This window comes from Pseudorasbora parva, chromosome 1 (assembly GCF_024679245.1).
Source record: "Pseudorasbora parva isolate DD20220531a chromosome 1, ASM2467924v1, whole genome shotgun sequence".
Classification (NCBI taxonomy): domain Eukaryota; kingdom Metazoa; phylum Chordata; class Actinopteri; order Cypriniformes; family Gobionidae; genus Pseudorasbora; species Pseudorasbora parva.
In genome coordinates this window covers 41,345,662-41,371,329 of record NC_090172.1, presented here as the reverse complement: position 1 = coordinate 41,371,329, position 25,668 = coordinate 41,345,662, and the positions used below count along the sequence as shown (strand labels likewise).

General features: G+C 43.1%; 1 protein-coding gene and 2 long non-coding RNA genes across 3 annotated transcripts; 2 read left to right on the top strand and 1 right to left on the bottom strand.

Annotated features, from left to right (window-relative positions):
• The first annotated feature begins 239 nt into the window (after positions 1-239).
• Positions 240-25,451, top strand: LOC137072861 (intelectin-like). The gene is made up of 8 exons (XM_067440831.1): positions 240-265; positions 477-555; positions 692-835; positions 915-1,162; positions 11,442-11,600; positions 18,042-18,162; positions 24,261-24,364; positions 24,580-25,451. Exons 1-8 carry the CDS (start codon positions 257-259, stop codon positions 24,730-24,732), a joined length of 1,017 nt encoding a protein of 338 aa, XP_067296932.1. The 5' UTR covers positions 240-256; the 3' UTR covers positions 24,733-25,451.
• Positions 7,949-8,600, bottom strand: LOC137084590 (uncharacterized). Its single transcript, XR_010906769.1, has 2 exons — positions 8,463-8,600; positions 7,949-8,353 (listed from the first exon to the last, which is right to left on the bottom strand). It is a non-coding gene; the product is annotated as an uncharacterized lncRNA (long non-coding RNA).
• LOC137084585 (uncharacterized) lies at positions 10,541-11,132 on the top strand. Its single transcript, XR_010906768.1, has 2 exons — positions 10,541-10,611; positions 10,784-11,132. It is a non-coding gene; the product is annotated as an uncharacterized lncRNA (long non-coding RNA).
• Positions 25,452-25,668: the final 217 nt, after the last annotated feature.

The window sequence follows — 25,668 nt, the reverse complement described above, 5'->3', positions numbered from 1 at the left end:
GGAGTCCAAAACAACATTGACATTTCCCTTGGAAATTCGCCAAGTTAAAGTCCCTTCATAAAAATAGGTATCAGACCTGAAAAAACAATATCTCTTCCTTATTGTATTTGCCAGTAAAGTGCACAAGGAAGTGTTTGTTCTAGATGATAAGTTTGTTACTTATAAATCATCTTTTGATAAGTAAAGGGTATAAATGAATATTTTTCCTTAAGCCCATTCAACACCAATAACACAAAACCTATTACTTTACTGGCATATGGAAATGGTAAGTTAACTGTCTTTTTTCAGATAACAGAAACAAATGAAAGTTTAGAGTATATGATTTGGTAATGTTTTATTAAATGTAATTGATTGGGGGAAAAAAACACATTATATTTGTGAAACAGATGTCAGCGAGATGTTTTCGTTTAGTAAACATTCTTCACACAAAAAACATAGAACCAAACACATCATCATTTTTCTCCTTTTATTTGCAGACCGTCTTTCTTATAAAAAGGTATTTAGGGATCCTTCTCAGTCTCTCACTGAGTTTATTGTTCTGTGATGCTAAATCAAGTAAGTGTGATGATTTGATTGGAACTAATTTCTATTTTCTACATCATTGCATTTTATTTATCACAATATGTGACACTATGTGACTCACTTTCTGACTCACATGCCAGCGTTTACTCTTTTTATGATCTTTCTACAGTGTATGTCATACAAGAAAGAGAAGCACCTTGTATTAATATCAGTGACACCAACAGCAACCATGAGCTTGAAAAACTTCTGGACAGAATTAAATATGTTGCTCGAAGCTGCAAAGAAATTCTTGACAAATATCATGTTTATGAGGGTATGATTTTTTTTTTTTTTTTTTATCTGAAGGAATAAGTAATAATTTAGGTGACTCAGCAATTCTTCTGTTCACACAGATGGCCTTTACTATCTGATCTCATCAAGAGGGGTCCTTTACCAGACGTTCTGTGATATGAACACTGCGGGTGGTGGCTGGACGCTTGTGGCTAGTGTTCATGAAAACAACATGTATGGAAAGTGTACTGTTGGTGATCGCTGGTCTAGTGAGCAGGGCAGCAATGCAAACCGGCCTGATGGGGAAGGAACATGGGCGAACAGAGTCACGTTTGGAACTGCAGATGCCGCTACAAGTGATGATTATAAGGTACTTTTTTATTGGTTTTACAACTCTGATTCAAGGGAAGCAACACATAAAGGACACAAAGTCCCTGGATTGACAATCAAAATATGTTTATCTAAAACAGAATCTGACACTGCCGGTATCTTTTCTGTCCTTGAAAAGACAATTTATATTAAAGGGATAGTTCCCGCAAAAATGAAAATTTGATATTGATCTGCTTACCCCCAAGGCATCCAAGATGTAGGTGTGTTTGTTTCTTCAGTAGAACACAAATTAAGATTTTAACTATAAACTGTTGCTCGTATAATGCATGTCAATGTGGTGTAAATAGTAAGACTCCATTGACATGCATTATACGAGCAACGATTGTTGAGTTAAAAATCATAATTTGTGAAGAAACAAACACACTTACATCTTGGATGCCCTGGGGGTAAGCAGATAAATATAACATTTTCATTTTTGGATGAAATATCCCTTTAAGTCATATCAAGCTATATTATTAATTTGACCACATCGGATGAGAACAAAACTTTAACTAAATATGAGCTTGATAATGATACTACTGGCATCTACAGAACTGCTTTATTGCTAAATTGAGTTGTTTTCAGCTGACAAACTTTGCAAAATCAACATTGTCATTGATCTGATTAAATCAACATTGAGCTAAATTGACCTGGTTAATGAAACTATATTGTCTTCTGTAGAGCTCATTTATTGCTGAATCAGATTTGTTTCATAAATTATGAACTTTCCAACATTCACACTGTAACAGTGTCATGAACTGTACAAGGTTCTAGTGGTTGTAGTTTTCATCCTCACCACCAGGGGGTCCTAGAGTGCTCCCTTGGTATGGTTAAAAGGTGAGGAAGTAGTAGAGTAAGACAGAGGACAGCATGGTGTGCTTTGTGTTCCTTCTTGGCCTTGAAACATCCTTGTTGGGAAACCTAGTTGTTTGATGCTCAATTGTAAGTAATGTTTGATTATAACCACTGAATGATGTATATTGAATAACTTTATTTCATGCTTAATGTTATATGTGAAATTTAGTCATGAGGTAACTGTTATTATGCCTTGAGATTGTCGTGAACCCCATTTTAAGTGGGTTGATAGAATGAATGTTTGTATTTTCTTTTATAGAAGGATTCTTGATTATGGGCATTCTTTCCGTGTTCATCACCATGTGCTATGGGAATAATGTGGATGGGCTATCATTGAGGAAGAGACTGATGTGCCAAGGCATATGGGACATTTCTTACAATACATGTCTGAGCTTTAAGCTTCAAGTATAATCCTTGAGTATTTTCCTGCGGACGAGACTTTCTGTGATTTCTGTTTTGGGTTATTGATTGATTTGTATTTTTGTTTTGTTTGTTTGTTGTTTATTTAATTATTTGGAGAAGGTCTGTTCCAATAGGGGTTATTCAAGAATTATGTAAAAAGGGTCCATTGTCGTGTATTTGTACATCAAATGAAATTAATCAGCAAACGAGTTTGGAAAAGGAACTCTTTATTGATATAACCATGTGTGAAGTAATACAGTTGAATCCTCCTTCAAAATTTGTGTAGCTGTTTTCTTTGTTAGAGAGACAGAGGATCAGTTATAGATGGCGCCCGAACAGGGACAAAACTGTATTTATTCTTAACTACTTTGATGTGCAAAAAAAGAAATGGAAGACTTAAATCCTGATGAGAGGGATGAGAGTATGCCCAACCCTGATTTTACAGCTGGTCCATTTGTGACTCGTAGAGAACCTGTTAGAGAACTCATACATACTTTAAGTGAGCTGTATATTAATTCTGAAGAGGATGATTCCGTTGTAGATGCAGACCCACAACCTCGCTCTACGACGCCCCTACCACCTGAAGAAAAGGAAGGAGATGATTTAAACTTATCCCTACAGGCAGCAATAGAGGAATTAAAAGGAAGAGTTGTTAACCTGGAGAAATGCAGTGCTGACTGTATTCAGGAGGTAAGCCAGTGCTGTTCTCAAGTAGATCTTGAGGTTCAGTGTGGATCTCTGGAGGAAAAGCTGACATACCATATCGAGAGGGAGTGTGACAGAGTTAAAAAAATCTTAGAACTGAGTATACAAGATCTGGGAAAATCTATGGTTGACTGCTTAAAAAGGAGAGATCAGCAGATTGATAACAAGCTAAGGTCCTGGGTACCAGTAACATCCACTCCAGTTGTTACATCTGCTCCTGATCAGTACACACCCATTTCACGGCAAGGTGGAAGGAAGACCCATGCATCTCAGCCTTTTTCCGTCAACACTGAAACTGTACCTGCACCCACCTATTTGCCCCCTGTTAAAGTAGAGTTTCCCCATTTTGGAAGTGAAGCAGACACCGATCCTGTGTCTTTTATTGAACGATGTGAAGAATATTTGGCCATTCGACCTCTGAGTGACTCTGAAATTCTTGCTTCACTTACTTCAGTATTAAAGGGCACAGCGAAAGATTGGTGGTTGGCCGAGAAAAGAACGGTATTGACATGGCAACAGTTTAAAACAATCTTTCTCCGCTCATTTTTAAATGACGATTATGAGGCTGAGGCTGAAAGAAGGCTTCTGGAGAGGAAACAAGGGGCTAAGGAGAGTATACGTGATTTTGCATTCCATTATAGAGCGTTGTGCCTAAGATGGAAGAAGGACATGCATGAGAGAGAAATGGTGCAAGCCATACTAAGAAACTGCAATCCTCGTCTTGCGAGCCTGTTGCGAGGAACGGTGAGAGACGTCAGTGAATTGGTAAGGATAGGGACCCAAATCGAAAGAGATTTTGAGGAATCCAAACGATATTGGAACCATGCCAATTCTGAGATGCAGAAGAAAAGATCTCCTAGTGAGAAAGATACCATCCATAGGACAACCCATGCTAATACCCGAGTAGTTCAGTCGGTTTCATTTCCCAGTCAGGCTGAGTTGAAAATGGTGACTTTACCCATATTACTAAGAGGTCGGTACTTTCAGGCAATGGTGGACACAGGGAGCACCCTGTCTCTGATTCAAGAGTCCTGTTGGAACCAGATAAAAGGACAAGACCAGTGGAACCCAAGCAAAGGACAGACATTCATGTTAGCCAATGGTCAGATGCATTCTTCCATGGGCATGTCTAACTGGGAATGTGAGCTGCAGGGGCAAAAGTTCAAACTGACATTGTATGTGCTGAGAGATTCAGATCTGACAGTACCAATAATTCTGGGTATGGATTTTTTAACTTCTGCTGGGGTTATGCTGGATTTCCGAAGGGCTCAGTATGGCATAATATCCCAAGAGGAAAGTGAAAGTGAGAAGTTTCCCCTTTTGCCATCTAAGTCATTTACCAACTATGTGGTTTCCTTTTATCTTGCTTTGCCTGGTAGAGAAATAACATCAGAAGTCTCATCAGCTGTTCGACAACTAGCCTTCAAAGCTGATACCACCTCAGAATTCCAGAGTCATTTGGAGAAGTTGATGAGTGAATGGCCTATGGTTTGCACGAATGAGGTAGGACACACTTCAATAATCAAACACTGCATCAATACTGTAGATGAAGTTCCTCTCCGTAAGAGAGCATACCGTGTATCTGTGGCGAAACAACAATTCATTGACAAAGAGATTAAGGAGATGTTAGCCAATAACATAATTAGACCTTCAAACTCATCATGGGCTTCTCCTGTTGTTATTGTTCCTAAAAAAGATGGTGGATCTAGGTTTTGTGTAGACTTCCGTGGATTGAACTCAAAAACGTACTTGGATGCTTACCCGATGCCCCAAATCCAGGATATTTTGGGATCTTTACATGGAGCCAGAATTTTCAGCACTTTAGATCTCAAAAGTGGATATTGGCAGGTGGAGATGGAGCCAGAAAGCATGCCTAAAACTGCTTTTGTGACATCCTCAGGGCTATTTGAATTCTTGCGCCTACCATTCGGGCTTAAAAACGCTGCAGCTTCTTTTCAGCGTTTAATGGAATGTGTACTGAGAGAAATCAAGGGAAAATGCTGCTTTGTATACATTGACGATATTGTGGTATACTCAAAGGATGAGAGTGAGCACTTGTTGCACCTAAGTCAAATTTTCCAGTGCCTCAATCAAGCTGGTTTGACTTTAAACCTTAAAAAGTGCAATATGATGCAGAGGTCTTTAACTTTTCTAGGCCATGTGATCTCAGAGGAAGGCATTAAGACGGATCCTGCTAAGATAGCGTCAGTGAGTCAGTTTCCAGTGCCTCAATCCTTGAAGGAGGTGCAACGGTTTTTAGGACTTGCTGGCTGGTATCACCGATTTGTACCACGATTTTCAGAGAAAGCAGCCTCTCTACATGCTTTAAAGAAGAAAGGAGCCACTTGGGCTTGGACAGAAGCCTGTCAAGAAGCATTTGAAACTATTAAGAATGATCTAACTCAAACTCCTGTCCTGATTTCTCCAGACTTTTCTAGGCTATTTAAGGTGCAGACAGATGCGAGCGAGAAAGGACTGGGAGCAGTTTTGACTCAAGACATAGAAGGAGAAGAACACGTTGTTGCTTATGCTTCCCGTTTACTTCAGGGAGCTGAAAAAGCATACTCTGTGTCTGAGAAGGAGTGCTGTGCTGTTCTGTGGGCTGTGGAGAAGTGGCGGCCTTATTTAGAGGGTAGACCCTTTGAAGTTATAACCGATCACTCAGCATTGACTTGGGTTTTTAATCACCCCAAACCCTCTTCAAGATTGACCCGGTGGGCTATACGGTTGCAGGAGTTTGAATTTACAGTTAAGTATCGGAAAGGACAATGCAATGTGGTCCCAGATACGTTATCCAGGAGTCTGGAAGACACTGCAAATTTGAACATGGTGAGGCAAATGAAGACTGCAAGTTCAACTGTAACACCCTCAAGCCTACCAGTGGATTGGGAGGAAATTGCAAAAGCTCAGCAAGAGGATGCTGAAATAAAGGAACTGACTGATAAGGCTCTCACGCAAACAGATATCGATCCCTTAAGAATCCATTATGTTGTAAGGAATGGGTTTTTATTTCGTAGTGTGCCAGATGGACAAGAAGGGCAGAAGTTTCAGCTGGTAGTACCAGAAGGTTTGCGCAAAGAGTTCTTGAAATATGCCCACGACAATCCGTTGAGTGGTCACTTTGGGCGGTTCAAAACCCTTTTGAGATTGCTTGATATGGTGTACTGGCCCAGTTTACGCTCCGATGTTTGGAAGCACTGTAAAGAGTGTCAAGTGTGCCAGATGTACAAACCCTCAATCTCCAAGTTGTCTGGTTACTTGCAGAGTACCCCAGTGGTGGAGCCTGGATATATGATAGGTGTGGACCTAATGGGACCTTTTCCTAAGAGTCCCAGGCAAAATGAGCATCTTTTGGTGATAGTAGATTACTGCTCAAAATGGGTTGAGTTGTTTCCTCTACGGGTAGCCAAAGCCCCACAAATAGCTCACATTCTGGTAGATGAAATTTTCACTCGTTGGGGTACTCCAGTCTATTTGGTTTCTGACAGAGGAGCGCAATTTACCTCACACCTCTTGAATTTAGTATGCAAGCAATGGGGGGTAACTCAAAAACTTACCACTGCCAGTCATCCACAAACTAATTTCACAGAGCGCATCAACCGTACGCTCAAAACTATGATAGCCTCTTATGTCAACGAACATCATCGTCATTGGGATCGTTGGCTTGCAGAATTTAGGTTTGCCATAAATACAGCTTGGCAAGAATCCACTAGGTTTACACCTGCCGAAATCGCTTTAGGGCGAAAACTAAAAGGACCAGTAGAGCGAGCCCTGTCAAGTCCACCTGATCCCAGTAATCCTGCTTATGCAGTGCTGGAACGATATGAGAACCTGCTGAAGTCGGTGAAAGAGAATGTAGAGCAAGCTCAGAGGAAGCAAGGGCGCTATTATAACCTTCGTAGAAAACATGCTCAGTATCAGGTTGGAGATTTAATATGGGTGCGCTCTCATCCCTTGTCACGGGCCAGCGAAGGGTTTATGTCTAAGCTAGCTCCTAAGTGGAAGGGTCCAGCTAAAATTATAAAATGGTTGGGTCCAGTTAATTGTTCTGTTGCATTTTTGGATGACCCTGATCATTCAGACATCTTTCATGTACAGAACCTGAAGCCTTTCCATGGTTATGTCAAGCCTTCCAATGAGGAGAAGGGTATGTAACAGTGTCATGAACTGTACAAGGTTCTAGTGGTTGTAGTTTTCATCCTCACCACCAGGGGGTCCTAGAGTGCTCCCTTGGTATGGTTAAAAGGTGAGGAAGTAGTAGAGTAAGACAGAGGACAGCATGGCACTGCATGAAAAGTGGGATTTTCGTCCCCGTAAACGGCCGGAAATCTCCCTGATTTTCGACAATTAACGTCAGTTTACAGCCTGTGAACGTCGCGTTCGTCTGTGCCACATATTGACGGAAACGAACCATGACGTATGTGGAGCTTGCGGAGGCATGCTGGCGCCGGCGCTAATGGCTCTAATTAGCATATGAATAGCAGCTCTGGGCGGCGCCTTGCCGGAATGGCTTGAATTTCCTCACTCAGTATTGGTTGAAACTACTACATTGAAACAAGAAATATCACTCGTGATTGGTTGGCAGATCTGTTACTATTGGTCAACCTGGGTAATAAATTAATAAATTTAAACCCCCAAATTATAATAATTTTACACACATATAAAATTATGATTTGCATATTATTTTTTAATTGTATATATTCATATTCATGTGATATGCTATTATGTTTTATATTCATGTCATTGTTATCCTATGGACTACGCCATTATAACCATCAAGGACATTCATTTATTGAGGAAAGGAAAATATGCCAGGGACGTGCAGTTTATTCAAAGAAAGAGCTTTATTAGAACAAACACAAACACACAACCAAATGCAAAACGTTTGAGATCTGCCCACACAACAATAGGAAGCTCACGAGAAGCCCAAAATCCTACAGCACCATGAAGTCTCTGTTTTCCGCTTCAGAGCTGTAGGTAACTAGCGCCATTCTGTCTGATTTCAGTCCATTTTTCAGACGTCTGTCGTGCGTTGCCCTGTTCTTTGGAATCGCCTCTAATCTCGATTGCAGCGTGGCACAGAGCTCGGCGAGCTCCTGGCTGGTCGAACAGTCCATCCAGACACCGCGCGAACGATGCCGTCTTCCTCATCAGACATCAGGTCTATGGTAGCGCACTTCCAAAGGCCCACCTCATCCTCAGCTAACACACTCTTTCTTGCTTGTAGCAGCTGTAAAAACAACCAATAAAGACAATCAGTATTGCGCGATGTACTGCGTAAAATGCACCTGAAAAATAGTCACACTGACCAAAAACGGATCTAATCTAATAAATCTTACCCTCTTTCTTCTCAATCGACTCCGAGTTGAACTCTTCACAGCTTTTCAAGAACTGGATGTTTGTACCTCCTGCGTACTGTCTCTATGTCTTACATGCAGCTGGAAAACAATTAAATGAGTGTTGACGAAGTTGTGAAGACGGCGTACTGCTTCCTGTAAAATGACCAGAAAAAGAAAACACTCTTATAAAGCAACTTACATTTGTTCTTTTACAAGGCTAATTTCAGCTTGTGCTACTTAAAAAGCTTTGCTTTAGGTTACTTTAGCTTAGATAACAGTCTTACCGCAATCTTAGGACTGGTCTTCTCTTAGGCACTCGTGTTCTCTTCTTAAAGTTAGTATCTTCCACACAGTTTTTCGACTCCAAAGCAAGCAACCTATCATCTATGGACAGCAACCTGGAGATTACTAAAGTTAACTGCTCGTTAAAATCGGCAGCAAGCTGACGAGATTGCATTCAGCTGTTTCTTCCCGCCGGTGTTACGGATCAACTGGGGATCATGTTATCTGGGGACGGGCGCGTGCACGCAGCTAGTTTTACCTGGATTTACAGCAGATGTTAGACGAGGACAGATTCGTCACAGCGGATTTTCCACTGAACAGATTTAAAACGCTTTCCACATTATTGGTAGTAAATGTTTGCATAATATCAGGCTCTGTGTTTTCCTCTGTCGCTGCTTTGCTGTATGTTTCAAACGCAGTTTAAGGGAATTTTTAATGTGGTTTCATTTCACAACACAGACCACGCCCACATTTTGTTACATTCTTTTCGATGAAAGTCGTATCCAATGACAATTACATTCAATAAATTACATTGTGTCGTATTAGTATCGGAATTTTTATTTTATTTTTAATAACTATTGTTTTTGTAATTTGCTTAGGGTATTTTTTAAATGATATATATATATATATATATATATATATATATATATATATATATATATATATATACTAACTAAAATAACTCATAGCCTGTCATATTACCTTTCTCATATTAGCCTATTATATTCTATTATAATCTATTATATTGCCCACCCCTTGCCCACCTGCACATCCCAGCTGATATACAAGATTTGGGGGGTCATTCTGCATTTGAAAGTTTGAAAGGGTTTTAAATCTTCTAAATAAAGTAAAATGATTCAAAATCAAGTAATTTATATATGCCAAAGTCAACTTTAAACATATACAATGTAATTTCCAAACAGCAAAATTGTGGCCAGTAAAAATGCTGAGTGGCTAGTAACTTTGGAAAACCACTAGCCACGGTGGCCGGTGAGCAAAAAAGTTAATGTCAACCCCTGTATATATATATATATATATATATATATATATATATATATATATATATATATATATATATATATATATATATATATATATATATATATATATATATATATACATATATATATATATATATATATATATATATATATATATATATATATATATACATATATATATATATATATATGTGTGTGTGTGTGTGTGTGTGTAGTGCTGTTAAAATTAATTGGCGTTAACACGTTAATTTTGACAGGCAATGATATATGATATATAAAGTTTGCTGATGTATGACGCCGCTTATTAGCAGGAGACCGCAATGATTGGTAAAAGTTGCGGTGATTGGTCAAAATTGCGAGTCGCACTGAATTCACGGGGACTGATTGCAAATGACACACAATAAATAATCTAGAATACTTTCATCAAATATATAAATTCAAGCTTAAGTTTAAGATTTTACAATTAGGCTATACTGAGCCTGATCTATCTGAGAGATTTTCTTAGAAGGAAGTTAATACCTTTTAGAAAAATGTCACATGGGTTAAAACTCCTGCTACCCTGATTTGCATTTATATAGCTCACAGCTTGTTTATTTACATGTTAAAGCCTCCCCTGGAGTTAAGGGAAGGGGGGTCTTGGGGGGGACAACTGCCAAGCAAGGCCCACGTCAATTTCTGACAATTCACGGCAGTTTTCGGTGTCGCCTGCAAACTGCCGTGTACAGTCGTAAACCTGATCTTCCACGACAATCTACAGTGCCGCTTACTGACGAAAATCCCACTTTTCATGCAGTGTGGTGTGCTTTGTGTTCCTTCTTGGCCTTGAAACATCCTTGTTGGGAAACCTAGTTGTTTGATGCTCAATTGTAAGTAATGTTTGATTATAACCACTGAATGATGTATATTGAATAACTTTATTTCATGCTTAATGTTATATGTGAAATTTAGTCATGAGGTAACTGTTATTATGCCTTGAGATTGTCGTGAACCCCATTTTAAGTGGGTTGATAGAATGAATGTTTGTATTTTCTTTTATAGAAGGATTCTTGATTATGGGCATTCTTTCCGTGTTCATCACCATGTGCTATGGGAATAATGTGGATGGGCTATCATTGAGGAAGAGACTGATGTGCCAAGGCATATGGGACATTTCTTACAATACATGTCTGAGCTTTAAGCTTCAAGTATAATCCTTGAGTATTTTCCTGCGGACGAGACTTTCTGTGATTTCTGTTTTGGGTTATTGATTGATTTGTATTTTTGTTTTGTTTGTTTGTTGTTTATTTAATTATTTGGAGAAGGTCTGTTCCAATAGGGGTTATTCAAGAATTATGTAAAAAGGGTCCATTGTCGTGTATTTGTACATCAAATGAACTTAATCAGCAAACGAGTTTGGAAAAGGAACTCTTTATTGATATAACCATGTGTGAAGTAATACAGTTGAATCCTCCTTCAAAATTTGTGTAGCTGTTTTCTTTGTTAGAGAGACAGAGGATCAGTTATAACACTTTTATTGACCTGCATTATTGTACTTGCACAATTTTTTTTTTTTACTCTACAGCCACATTATTGCTGAAACCAAAGTTGTTTCATCACATTGTTTTTTGCCAAATTACCCCCTTTATTACTATAATATTGATTTAAACAATCTGCTTTCATAAAGCACTTTATAAATAAATATGACTTGACTTGACAGAATCCTGGATACTTTGACATTGCTGCACAGGATGTGTCTGTGTGGCACGTTCCTAATAATATGGAGTTGGAACATTGGACTACTGCCTCCATCCTGAGATACCACACTGAAAACCGCTTCCTAACTCTACATGGAGGAAACCTTTTCCAATTATTCAAGGTCAGATAAACTTTAATCTTAGTTTTAAAGGTGCCCTTCAATGGGAAACGTCTCGGTTACGTATGTAACTCTCGTTCCCTGAGGAGGGAACGGAGACGTAACGTCAGTGACTGACGAATGGGGGTTTCACTTAGAAGCCTATCATCTCCGAGACTAGAAAGCGCCCAATGGCAGTGCCAATGCCATGGGCATGTGAGATTTGCATGCGTAACTCCGACTACCCACGTGGGTATATAAGGAAGTAGCTGGTATCATCGCATTATGTTTTACCTGCTGAGGAGCCAAGTTGAACTCCGTTCCAGCGGTACAGCGGATGTGGCAACGGGACGTTACGTCTCCGTTCCCTCCTCAGGGAACGAGGGTTACATACGTAACCGAGACGTTCCATTTACATTTACATTTACATTTATGCATTTGGCAGACGCTTTTATCCAAAGCGACTTACATTGCATTCAAGGTACACATTTTACATTTAGTCAATTCTTCAATTCTTGCTTCAATTCTTGCTACTGTTTAAGCTATAGGAAAGCTTCCCTTTCGTTCAGTCACTCCGACGTAACGTCAGTGACTGACGAATGGGGGTCCCAATGCAATAACGCCACTCGGCTGTCTTCCAGTGCCCTGCGCAAGCGTGAGAACCCTGATGCAAGTTAGAACGGTCAAAGGCCTCTACTTAACGCAGGAATACCAAGGTACACTGGGAGGCATATTCCAGGAGGAGATATGCGCCAAGATGCCTACCCGTAGGGAGGACTTAGGAATACACGTATGACCCCGGGGGGCTGCATACGGAATATCACTGGGGTACCAGCCGCAGGTGGATTTTTAACCCCAGGGGGTGGCAAGGTTGCCAAGGGAATACACCCGCTCAGGGAGGCTTACGGTGGAAATACACATGTGGGGGTTGCCGGAGGGGAACCATGCACATGGGCCACCTGGCCGGACACGAGTGTCTGGACTAAGGGCAGACTTACTGGTGTCGGCGTCGACAGTGCTGGAGGAGCTCAGGGCTCTCGGGGAACTCACCTGAGAAAAATATCCCACGTATCCAGTCTGTGGAGTGGAATGGCGAGCAAGCGAAGACACCTGAGCCAATCCATTACCGGCCACTAGTAGAGGCGAGTACATAGTCGGATACAGGCTCCACTCGGAGGTTGTAAAACCTGGCGAATGTGTTTGGTATTGCCCAGCCTGCAGCTCTGCAGATGTCTGTCAGCGGAGCGCCATGTGCTAAAGCCCAAGAGGAGGCCACGCTCCGAGTGGAGTGGGCCCTGACCCCAAGGGGACCGTGGAGGTTCCAAAGATCGGGACGCGGGTGCCACAGGGTGCCCCATCTCTGAGATAGTAGATCCTGTCTCAGAGGAATCGGCCAGGGAGGGGCTGTCGCAAGGAGAACTAGTTCTGGGAACCAGGTCCGGCCGTGCCAGTACGGGGCGACCAAGATGACCTGCTCCTTGTCCTCCCTGACCTTGCACAGAACACGTGCAAGAAGGCTCACTGGGGGGAACGCATACTTCCGTAGGCCCTGCGGCCAGCTGTGCGCCAGTGCATCCGTGCCGAGCGTGCCCTCGGTCAGGGAATAGTACAGGCTGCAGTGGGACGAGTCGTGGGAGGCAAACAGATCTACTTGTGCGTCCCCGAACTGATCCCAAATCAGCTGGACCGACTGGGGATGGAGTCTCCACTCCCTAGGGATTGGCTGAAACCGTGAGAGCTCGTCGGCTGCACGGTTCAGGATCCCCGGGATATGGACAGCACGAAGGGACCTCAGGTGCTTCTGACTCCATAAAACGAGATGGCGGGCGAGTTGAGACATGCGGCGGGAGTGTAGACCGCCCTGGAGGTTGATGTACGCTACTACGGCCGTGTTGTCCGATCTGACTAGTACGTGTTGACCCTTCAGCAATGCTCGGAAGCGGTGCAGGGCGAACCGTACTGCCAGCAACTCGAGGCAATTGATATGCAGGCGGCTCTGGCTCTCTGACCAAGAGCCGGCGGCTGCTTGTCCATTGCACATGGCACCCCAACCCATGGTGGACGCATCTGTTGACACAACAACATGCCGGGAAACTCGTTCTAAGGGCACACCTGCCCGTAGAAAGCTGAGGTTCGACCACTGGGTGAGTGTCTGTCTGCAGGCCCGAGTCACTGGGACCCGGAGCGTGCCAGACTGCCATGCCCATCTCGGGACTCGATCGCGAAGCCAGTGCTGAAGCGGTCTCATATGAAGCAATCCGAGCGGCGTCACCGCGGCTGCAGATGCCATATGCCCCAGGAGCCTCTGAAACAGTTTCAGTGGAACCGCACTCTTGCTCTCTGCCTGAGGCAAGTCAGCAGTGACTGCGCGCGCACGCTGGTAAGCTGCGCACACATGGTGACCGAGTCGATCTCCATACCGAGAAAAGAGATCCTCTGCACTGGGCAGAGTTTGCTCTTCTCCCAGTTGACCCGAAGGCCCAAACGAGCTAAGTGGTGGAGAACCAGGTCTCTGTGTTCGCACACCCGGTCCCGAGAGTGGCCCAGTATGAGCCAGTCGTCGAGATAGTTCAGGATGCGAACCCCTTGTTGCCTGAGTGGCGCAAGGGCTGCCTCGACAATCTTCGTGAAGACGCGAGGAGACAGAGCTAGCCCGAATGGTAGTACGGCATACTGATATGCCCGCCCTTCGAACGCAAACCGTAGGAACGGTCTGTGTCGCGGAAGGATGGACACATGGAAGTACGCGTCCTTCAGGTCGATCGCTGCAAACCAATCGCATGGACGAACGCATTCGAAAAGGCGTTTCGCATTCAACATCCTGAACGGAAGCCTGTACAGGGATCGGCTCAGGACGCGAAGGTCCAGGTCCACCGGATTTCTTCGGTACAATGAAGTAAGGGCTGTAAAAGCCGGACTTCATCTCGGCTGGAGGGACGAGCTCGACCGTGCCCTTCGCCAGTAGGGTCGCGATCTCCGCACGCATGACTGGGGCATTGGACCCCACCATGGTGTGCCGGACACCCCGGAAGCGGGGAGGAGCTCGCACAAACTGAATCGCGTAGCCGAGCCGGATGATCCGTGCGACCCAGCGGGACAGTCCCGGCAGCTGTAGCCACGCTCCCAGTGAGTGTACCAACGCGATCATGCGGAGCACCGGCGTACCCTCGGTGGGGCAGCGAGGCAGCGTTACCGGCCTGGACTCGGGTGGCGTAGCGGCCCGGTGTCGGGGTGGCGGTAACAGCTGCGCCCCTGACAGAGGAGACCAGGGAAGGACTCGCGTTCCACTGGGGTCTGCTTTGAGAGGGGGCTGGCGACAGAGAGGGACGAGAACGGTGTGGCCCGGGGGCGGCGCACACTGCCGTCACCGGTCTCTGGGTGCTCAGAGATGGGTTTGTCAGTTCTTTCTTTAATCACATTAGGGTGCTGCCACCCCGGGGGGCGGCAGCGGAACGAAAGATTCTCCCCCAGCCCTTCGCCGGGGGAAGGAGCGGCCCTGCTGCCGTCTCCTGGAAAGAACTGCCCATCTCTGAGCTGTCCGCGTCAGGAGCGCCGCTTAGCCTGGCGTTTAGCGGGCTGCGGGGCTGGCGCGGACTGGGGCGGCTTCTTGCTGCGCGCTCCGCGGCGCGGCGCGGGTGAAGGCTGCTGCTGTGGCCGCGCGGGAGCGGGGGGGACCGCAGGAGGCCACCCTCGGCGGCGAGGCAGCTGAGTCGACTGTGCCGGCGGCGCTTTGGGTGCAGCAGCGGGCCGCCGGGGCAGTATATGTTTGATAGCCTCAGTCTGCTTCTGGGCTGCCGAGAACTGTTGGGCAAAGCTCTCGACCGCACCGCCGAATAGCCCAGCCTGGGATATGGGGGCGTCGAGGAAACGAGTTCGCTCGGCGTCCCGCATATCGGCCAGGTTGTGCCATAGATGTCTCTCCTGGACCACACATGTGGACATCACCCGGCCCAGGGAGCGTGCGGTAACCTTCGTCGCTCGGAGAGCGAGGTCGGTCGCGGCACGCAGCTCATCTCTGAGCCCTGGGTCGGCTCCACCTTCGTGCATGTCGCACAGCAACTTGGCCTGGTAGGCCTGAAGGGTTGCCATGGAATGCAAAGAAGCGGCGGCCTGCCCCGCAGCTCTGTAGGTCTTCGACACCATGGAAGATGTGAATCTACAGGCCTTGGAGGGGTACTTAGGATCGCCACGCCAGGAGGAGGCGCTCTGGGGACACAGTTGCATCGCCACAGAACGCTCCACCGGGGGGACCCCAGTGTACCCTCTAGCCGCCGCCCCATCGAGGGCGGAGAAGGCGGAAGAGGTTGCCAAACGCTCGCGAGAAGACATGGGGGCCCTCCACGAGTGCACAACCTCCTCATGCACTTCCAGGAAGAAAGGAATTGGGGGCACGGCAGGACGGCTGTCCTGACGTGGCACACCCAAAAACCAATCATAAAGCCGCGAACGCTCCGGGCGGGGCGGAGGGTTCCACTCCAGACCGAGCGCCGCGGCCGCCCGGGCAAGCATGGCTGTCAGCTCCGGGTCCGACTCGGACAATGCTGGCGCGCCCGGAGGCGGCAGCACAGCCGAATCATCATCCTCGGAGGACTCTAGCCCACCTTGTGATGCGGTCACCGACATCTCGTCCTCCTCTGGAGCGCCGAACGAAACCCGCGGACCGGCCGAGACCGAGGCCTCGGGCTCCATCACAACGCTCGCGGGTACCGGTGCAACAGAGGGGGGTGTGGGCCGAGGCATGAGCGTCGGAGCTGTGTTCCACACCATCACCCTCAGGTCACCCTGGCCACCAGCCGAAGAGACGCCCCGCGGACCGGATGAGACCGAGGCCGCGGACACGTCAGATCGGGGGTGACGGAGGGGACTCCCACTCCGGCGGCCGCACGGAGATCATTGAGTCTCGACCGCAACACGGAGATGGCCATGTTCCCGCAGTGGGAACATGACTCATCCACAAGCGCCGCCTGAGCATGCTGGAAGCCCAAGCATGCCAGACAGTGCGAGTGCCCATCAGAAGAGTGTAGAGACAGGCCACACCCAGAAGCACACGGGCGAGACATCCTGAAAAGGACGTGCCACGTGTGAGCTCTTTTGTGAGAGGATTAACCTCGCAGTCGATGCCGAAGCGCCCAGGGGACCACACACCAACTGGAAACCAATCGTCTGACCAGCAGGCAGGAAGTATGTGACCGCTGGAACGCGCTGAACACCAACACCGACTGGAAGATCCTGATCGTCTCGAAGAACTGACTTAACTCAGAAGGCTTATAGGAGTGAAAGGTATGTAACCCTTGGCTCCGAAGCATTAAAACATAATGCGATGATGCCAGCTACTTCCTTATATACCCACGTGGGTAGGCGGAGTTACGCATGCAAATCTTGCATGCCCATGGCATTGGCACTGCCATTGGGCGCTTTCTAGTCTCGGAGATGATAGGCTTCTAAGCGAAACCCCCATTTGTCAGTCACTGACGTTACGTCGGAGTGACTCAACGAAAGGGAACTGTATTTACCTTAGCATAGTTGAATAATACGAGTTCTGTACATGAAACTAACATACCATGATTCTCAAACACCATTGTTTGAGCCTTCATATGTAAAACAGGTTAATCCCAACATAACACAGACTGTGGCGCAACAGTCGGAATCATAACTATTTATGCCTCCCCAAATTTGCACATAACCAGCCCATGTTTAAGGCCAGGCAGTATCAATGTAGAGCTGCACTGAATCAACAGAAGTTCTGCAGGTATTATGAAGATGAGGACAATATTGAAAACGGCAGATACAAATGACATGTTCCAGGCTGTGCAGGAGATGTGAGCTCTTTTTATCCTTCCCACAGAACAGAACTGTGTGTGTGTTGTGTTGCCAGATTTCAGTCATTTAAATCCCCCAATCAGATATTTCCTGTTGAAAGAACACATATTCTATCAGGTGTTTATCTTTATCAAGTGCAATCTGGCCACCATGTGCACGTAAGCTCTCTCTCGTGTGTGGATTATCTGAAAACCCCAATAAATAAGTAACCTGCATTTCAGCATCTCCATTTGAGATTTTCTGATTAAAGTGTCATTCAGTCAATCTGTGCATGTTCTATCATGACTCACAAGCTACTTTTGCTGTTTGCAAGTGTGTTTGCTGAATAAATGCACCTGCGTGAGTTACTGAAATAAACCAATCAGAGCAGAGCCTAACATTATTATTCATGACCCTTCCAAAAATCAAAAACAGACCATGTCATTCTAGGGACAATTTCTAGAGTTGTAAATGGACATGCAAAACTGTTTCTGGACCATATTTGCCCTTAAATAAGCCACATACCCTCTATGTAGATATCAGAGAACAAATTAAAATGTTGTTTCAACTCATTCTAGGGCACCTAAATTTGAAATATTCACTGAAATATAGGAAAGGCCATATATATATCTTTGTTTGTTTTTGTTGTTTGTTTGTTTTTACCAGAAATTCCCTGTGAGGTTTGGAATCGGGACATGCAACATTGATAATGGACCTGCTATTCCAATAGTGTATGATACCGGAAGTGTGGATTCTACCCAAAAACTGTATGGACCATATTCAAGAGGTACAGCATTACCCTTTGAGCCAATATTTTTCAAATAAATATTTTTTTTAAGAAAGTAGCTACATCAACTGACTGCGTATTATTCAGTGAAATCTGAAATGCATTTAATATTGAAATGCACGTTTTTTGTTGTTATTTTCAACCGAAAAAAGAGAGAAAAATAAGAATATGGCTTGATTTTTTTTTTTTTACATTTTGGGGTTGAAAACGAATAATCAGTTTAATTGTTCTCTACATGTCAGTGGAATGAAATGCCCCTTTGCGCTGATTGGTCAACCAGACATTAAACCCAGAGCTGTTAAAAAACATCTGACTAAACTTCACAATAAATATTTTGTGGCGAGGTGGACAAGCGAGCGAGACTGGGGATGTGATTGCGAAAGAGCGTCACATGCGAGGCACACCGGTCTCGAGTCCTCTCATGAGGGAGTTCGGAGGCATATAAGGTGAGCGACAACAGTGAAGGACAAGAGAGGACCAGGCATGGACTTTGTGTTATGGTTTTGTTTACGTTTTGTTATGTGTGTGCGGGCAGTCATCCATGAGGGGCTGCCTGCTACTTTCGTTTTGTTTATGCTTAACAATTATCCTTAAAGGGGGGGTGAAACACTCAATTTCAGTCAATCTCATGTCAATCTTGAGTACCTATAGAGTAGTATTGCATCCTTCATATCTCCGAAAAGTCTTTAGTTTTATCATATTTATAAAAGAAATATAGGCTGTACCGAGTCTTTCCGGAAAAAAACGAGCGCCTGGAGGCGTATCGTGTGGGCGGAGCTAAAGAATGACGTCCTCAAGCGTGGAGAAACCCATCGCTATCTCAGCTAATACAGATAATGATCCACAATCAAATCTGAGGCATAAATAAATTGAACAGGAGAAAACGGCAACTTCAGGACGTCCGTCTCTGTGGTATGTACTGTATTTAGGGGCCTGTCAAGATTTCTGTGTCTTTACAAGCAGTTTATGAGGACATGATTCAGTTTATGGACTATTGTTTGCGAGTAGACCTTAGAAGTAGCAAGCTAAACGGTTTTGCACGTCAGAGTCAGACTAATGTAACGTTATACAGAACAACAATGGAGTAACCATTAGCGCATTTGAATGACGAAGCACGCGATCGTGTCGTTTACTGTTAACTCACGCGACGAGCCAATAGCAGAGACATTTGAAGCAGATTTACTCACCGGCTGCTTCCAAAGCAGGACCGAACCTTTATCGCTGGGACCGCTCCGTCAAAAACACACTTCTTTGGTATGATTTGTTGAAGTCCTGTGACAGCAGTGGCGTGGAAATCCACTTTGAGACGTGACTGAAGCGATGCTTAGAAGCTTCCCGTCATTTCTGCGTTCAAATCGGTTCAAATGCAGTGCTGCCTTCCCGGAATGCTGTGCTGAAGTGTTGAAGTCGCTCGACGTCACCCATAGGAATAAAGTGGAGCGCGACATAAGTCTTCACGGAGGACTGGATCTGCAGTTGAGAGACTTTACGACGTGCATTTCCTCTCTCGCTCTAGTGACGCACGCGCGCACCCTACCGGGAGAAGAGCCCGTACGGCCCATACAAGGACCTTCCGTTCTATTAACGTCAAGTCGACCCATACTCGAAAAAAACTCTCCGAAACTTGTGAGAAACCGGAAGGAGTATTTTTAACACAGAAATACTCTATCAAACGTCCAACATTAGTTTTTAAAAAATTGTCTATGTTTAGGATGGGAATCCAAGTCTTTAACAGTGTAAAAAGCTCAGTATGCATGAAACAACATTTCACCCCCCCTTTAACATTGCTGCTTGAATTTTGTTTATTCAGCTGCCTGGCCTAACCCTGAAACGTCAGGTAAAGCACACAGGCTCGCAACTGGAGGAATACATATGCCTACAAATCAAATGCTTTGGTAAAGTCACACAAATTAAACATTGAAGTCCATGTAACACAAAAATAAACAATGAAGTTTATAATTACTATGTTGTTGTTGTTGTTTACAGTGGGTCATAATATAGCATCATTGTCAGTGCGTTTTGTGGTGTTAGGAATTGTTTTTCTGTGCATTTGACCGTGCCATATGCCAACGTCCCTATTGATAAATCTCAAAGTCACCGTGGGTTTGGGTGTACGCAAGGTGTACGCTGGAAATTTGGTGTACGCACTTTTGATAAATGAGGGCCATTGAGAGCAGATTGAATCAGCGAGTGCGGCTTCTGTCGTGGGACTCGCCCAGACATTGCACGCAGTTGCTGTGCATGTCACCAGTTACTGTAATGTATTACTTTTGTAATGCGTTACTCACAACACCAGGGTTGCCAACTCTCACGCATCTGGCGTGATTCTCACGCTTTCAGGCTCTGTCTCACGCTCTCACTCCGCCCAACTCAATCTCACGCCAAATTGCCAAACCTGCTTTTGATATTAAACAAAGCTATAAGCTTTAATTTTTTTTTAATGTGTTTTAATGAAATTCAAACAATAAATAGCGTTTTGGCGCTAATGTGGCATAATGTTAAAGCCAGAGGCGTTGAAAAGCGGAGTTGCAGGCTCTCGTCTCCCTGCGGTGCGCGCTGGTCACGTGGCCCATGAGCGCTCAATACTTCTAGCGCTCTGCCAATGCATTAAAATGGCTTAAGCGGATACACAACAGTTTCACCATATAGATGTTTGCTGCAAGTTTTGGTAAACAGTACAGCATAGTGTTAGTGTTTATTGATTATTAAGTCAGCCATATTTACAGGATCGTTTTATTATGGAGAGTGATAGAGATTCAACATTGTTAACATTAATGTTATTCTTGTATTTAGCCCTCAGGTATTCCTTACTAATAGGTCACACTCATACTCATTAAATTATATTTATTGAATATTTTGAGGAGATCTTTTGGTACTAAATACTATTTGTGCAACAATTATTTTCAATAAATGACCACTTAAAATATTTTTCTTCTAATATTTGTATTTCTTCTAAAATTTATATTACAATTAGTGTAGTAATTAATATTAAAATAGAGAATTCCAATTCAAAGAGGCAAATTAGAGTCATTTTGTGGCTAAAAAATATTAATGTTTATTTGTAATGCCATTAGGTGCCTTATGGCTCTTTAATAAATATACATGTATCTAATCTAGTTGCTCAAAAATATATTGCAGTCTTTGCATTCTAATAAATATTTAGATATGATGATCAAACACTAGATTTCTTTAAATGTGAAATTTCAAAACTTAAATAACTTGCATCCTAATCTTTTTAATGAATAATGATACTTATATAAGCACTCACAAGTGAATATTAAGGAATGGCACATATAATTTGACCCAAGAAATCTTTAAACTATTGCCAAAACAAACATATTATTATGTACAGTATATATACTAGATATAAACTGATACTGAATCAAGATCAAAAGCACCCCCCCCCCCCCCCCCCCGGCCCCCGGCCCCCAAAAAATCTCACTCCAACCTGAACTTAAAAGTTGGCAACCCTGCAACACTGCACATAAATGATGTGTAATTATGATAACAATGGACAAATAACAGTACAAAGTACTAAACTGTTACACAAGAAATGAAATCCGCACTTACTAGCCTATAAATTGTAATGTAGGCTTATTTTATCATCATGTAAGAATCCTGTTCTGAGCGGGGCTCGAACTCCCGGCCGTAACGTCATTAGCGCCATTCCGGCTGCCTTTATGTAAACAACACAACGGTGCATTTACGGCATACACATTTAGCTCGCGAATGTACAACAAAGAATATAGCACTCATGGTAAATATATGTAAACATGTCTTATAATAATTATAGTACAGAGGAATACTCGTTCTCCATTAGAATTGTCTATGCACGATTGCGATAGATAAGGATCTATGCTACTAATACTTTCAGTTCGCGGTAAACTATGATTTTAAACAATCATAGTACATTATTATGTACACATGACAGTCCTTCATAACAGCCTATATTACTTTTGTATTGCATTTGTATATTAACATGCTTTTAGAAATATTTTATGTGTTATTTATACTAGTAGGCTAGCCTATTGTGATGATTTTTTCACGACCCAGATTTTTTGGTGCCCCCCCAAGCACTTGGTGCCCTACGCGCAGTGCGTGATGTGCGTGTGCGGAGCGCCGGCCCTGCATATAAGGAGAGCGACAACAGTGAAGGAGAAGAAAGGACTAGGCATGGACTTTGTGTTATGGTTTTGTTTACGTTTTGTTATGTGTGTGCGGGCATTCATCCATGAGGGGCTGCCTGCTACTTTCGTTTTGTTTATGCTTAACAATTATGCTTAACATTGCTGCTTGAATTTTGTTTATTCAGCTGCCTGGCCTAACCCTGAAACGTCAGGTAAAGTACACAGGCTCGCAACTGGAAGGAATTGTTTTTCTGCGCATTCACCAGCCCCTCTGCACGTGCCACACTCGTGGCGCGACATTTGTAATAACGCCTCTAGAAATATGCTCTTTTCTTTTTAAAGCTCTTAAAAAGGATACACCAAAGTGCACTTACTCGGATGCAGGTGGCTCATGGGCAAATCGCTGACCAGGGAACTCCTCATTTATTCAACCGTTTCGTTCAATGCTGATTCATTTAGGGATAAAAATTCAAGTGGATGTCTATACTATTGGTTTGCTTTGGAAGTTACGTTGGCAGAGAAAATAAAACCGTTTTGTGTGACATCAATTAATACTTAATATTAATTTAAAAAAAAAACTCAGCATACTGTCTAAAACAAAAGGTAAGACTGCTGCATATTTGCACTTATACCCATACTGTTTTGTGCTTTATACAATGTAAATACGCTTTGCATGCATTGCATTGCACAGCTTCGCCACACAGAAAATAAATACAGTATAAAACGGGCAGTGAGTCAAAGATATAGGGGGCAGTTGTGGGGAGATGCAAAGTAAATAAATATTTATGCGATAAACTAACATTTCACGTGTATAATAATTAATTTATGCATACAAAGAAAGGCCTGACTCCTCCCCAGTATACAGTGTGTATAAAATCATTATTTAGTTTGGTTGTTTGATGAGAAAGAGATGTACTTGTGATAAACACTTAAAGGGTTACTTCAGCGATTAGCATATGGCTTTGTATCAGTAGAAACCCTGGAGTATATTCAAATGATTGTGCTTTCCCCCCTCATATCCCCCTGAGACAAGAGATTTATGCATTTTATTTCTGGAAAAATTCCTCCTATGATGCATCATAGGAGGAATGTTTAGCCGAAGGCCAAAGACTACAGCCAGCAGATGGAGCCATTTCCGCATGTTTTGAACGCGCACATGGGGGATGGGAGATCACACTCAGAGCTCAGCTCGCAGCTACAGGCGCTCATTAAAACTGAGCTATGGTGAGCAATGTAAGTCTTATAACTTCTCAAATTAATTTCTATGAAAGTTAAGCTTGCAAAGGCATGAACTGAAACACGCCAGACTGAACTCTCGTTGTGAATGTATGCCGCAAGTGTAGTCGTGATTACCTCAGCTCTCATCACGAGAGCTCATCAGCTCATTTATTTCACTCCTGCAGTTAGTGCTCAGTGCTGTGATACTCGCGCGGTGACTCGCTCATTATATTGAACACACACGTTGAGTTTTTAATTGTAGTGTCTTCTCCAACTCAGTCACAGTAATCCAGTAGGTTTGGGAATGGCCTCACAGGGCAGCGAAGCATTCTGGGAATTGTAGTCTTTCATCCCCATGGGACAAAAATACATTTTCTGTCTTTTCTCAGTCTAGAAGGCACCAAATTCAAAAATAATTTCACATTTCTACTTCATTGATGACCAGTTTAAATACAGATTCATCTTCCCAGCGCTGAAGTACCCCTTTAAAGAACCTGTACAGCTGTATGAGTGAAGGACTTTTATTCTGTGTAGATATAACCCACATGAATAGAGTAAATAATAAAGCTGATTATTTGTTTTCAACCCACAGAACTTAAAAACAAAAAAATCAAGCCAAATTAATTGATTAACTTTTTTTTTTTATTAAAACTTTTTTATGATTTCAATGTCCAATCAAAAAACGAATGATCGGAAGATACCTTGATTCGAAAGACATGTCATCATCAATTATATACTCTGTGCTTTCTTCAGGAATATTTGAGCCTGGATTCATCTCATTCAGAGTCTTCAATAATGAAAAGGCAGCCATGGCTATGTGTTCAGGTGTTAAACCAACCCGTTGTGACACTGAACATGTGAGTTAAATGATATTTACAACAGTGTATGAACAGCATTTGTGACTTGCTTTGATCACCACAGGCAATTATTCATGCTTCATTGTATAAATGAAGAGGAAACTAATTTACAGTAACACGTTTAAAATAGAAATAAAAAAACTACACTAATATTAGTGTGAAGAACGACATAGGTAGCTACTTGTGTTGTTATTAATGTACTCATATTTTTGCAGTTCTGTATTGGTGGCGGTGGACACTTTCCTGAGGCGGTTCCTAGACAGTGTGGGGACTTTACGAGTTTCGACTGGAATGGCTATGGCACTAATGTAGGAGGGAGTGCCTCTAAAGAGATGACCGAAGCAGCTGTACTTCTTTTTTATCGCTAATATTCTTATCATTCTAAAATTACCAGAATTGTATTCTGCATCGATTCATATTCCACTCCAAAGTATATTTTAGAATGAGCTCATCCCCAAAATGGCTTAATTATCATAGAGAAGAAGAAAGTAAAGTTATATTTATTGTATAATTTGGGTTGATCCACATTCTGATCAAACTATCATCAATTACAATTAGTAATGGGAATGGGTGTGGGACACACAGAACCATTTCAGACAATGAGGTGTCACAACTTCATCGACATACAGACCACAGCTGCTACAACAGGAGCAACTTCATTTACATTAAGAATGGTAAACTGTAACAGGATAAAAGGTTTGAGATTTTGATGTTCTGGGTTCATTCTGACACCAGTGAACCCAATGTGCTACATGTATTTTGTATCATCTTCATCAAGATCTTCACCGACCATCATCATTTTTACTTTCCTTTCCTTCTGTCAGAGATATACCACATTGAATAATACCCCGATGCACACAATTATTTGCTCAAATGTATTTTTTATAATATATATTTTATATTGGTCTATTTTCTAAAAATGTGCATGGTCTTTGTAACTGATAAAGTTGTTGGCTTTTAGCCATTTATTGGTTGTCTTCTTTTAGTACATATCTAATCTACTTCTAACATCTAACTGTTCACAAATGGAAACATTTATCCTGTGTAATCTTGTCTTTTAATAATAAAACCCAGACATGAAATTTGTCATGATGTTCAAAATGTTTTCTTATTTAAAGAGATATGGTGCTTTTCATCCATCCCTCTAGAACCTCCCATAACCCAAAAGGACGCAATAATAAAATAGAGTGTAAATTATTATATATATTAAACTTATTAAATGGAGGCCACAATCTGCCTGTTTTGACATGGCTCCAGAGGCCAACCCTAATCTCTCTGTGCTTTTTGTTCTATTTCCACCTGAT

Bases quoted from the DNA above. Each gene is read 5' to 3' on its own strand.
- LOC137072861 (XM_067440831.1), top strand. The intron at 1,163-11,441 runs GTACTTTTTTAT...TTGACTTGACAG, and splicing joins CTACAAGTGATGATTATAAG to AATCCTGGATACTTTGACAT. The intron at 24,365-24,579 runs GTGAGTTAAATG...ATATTTTTGCAG, and splicing joins CCCGTTGTGACACTGAACAT to TTCTGTATTGGTGGCGGTGG.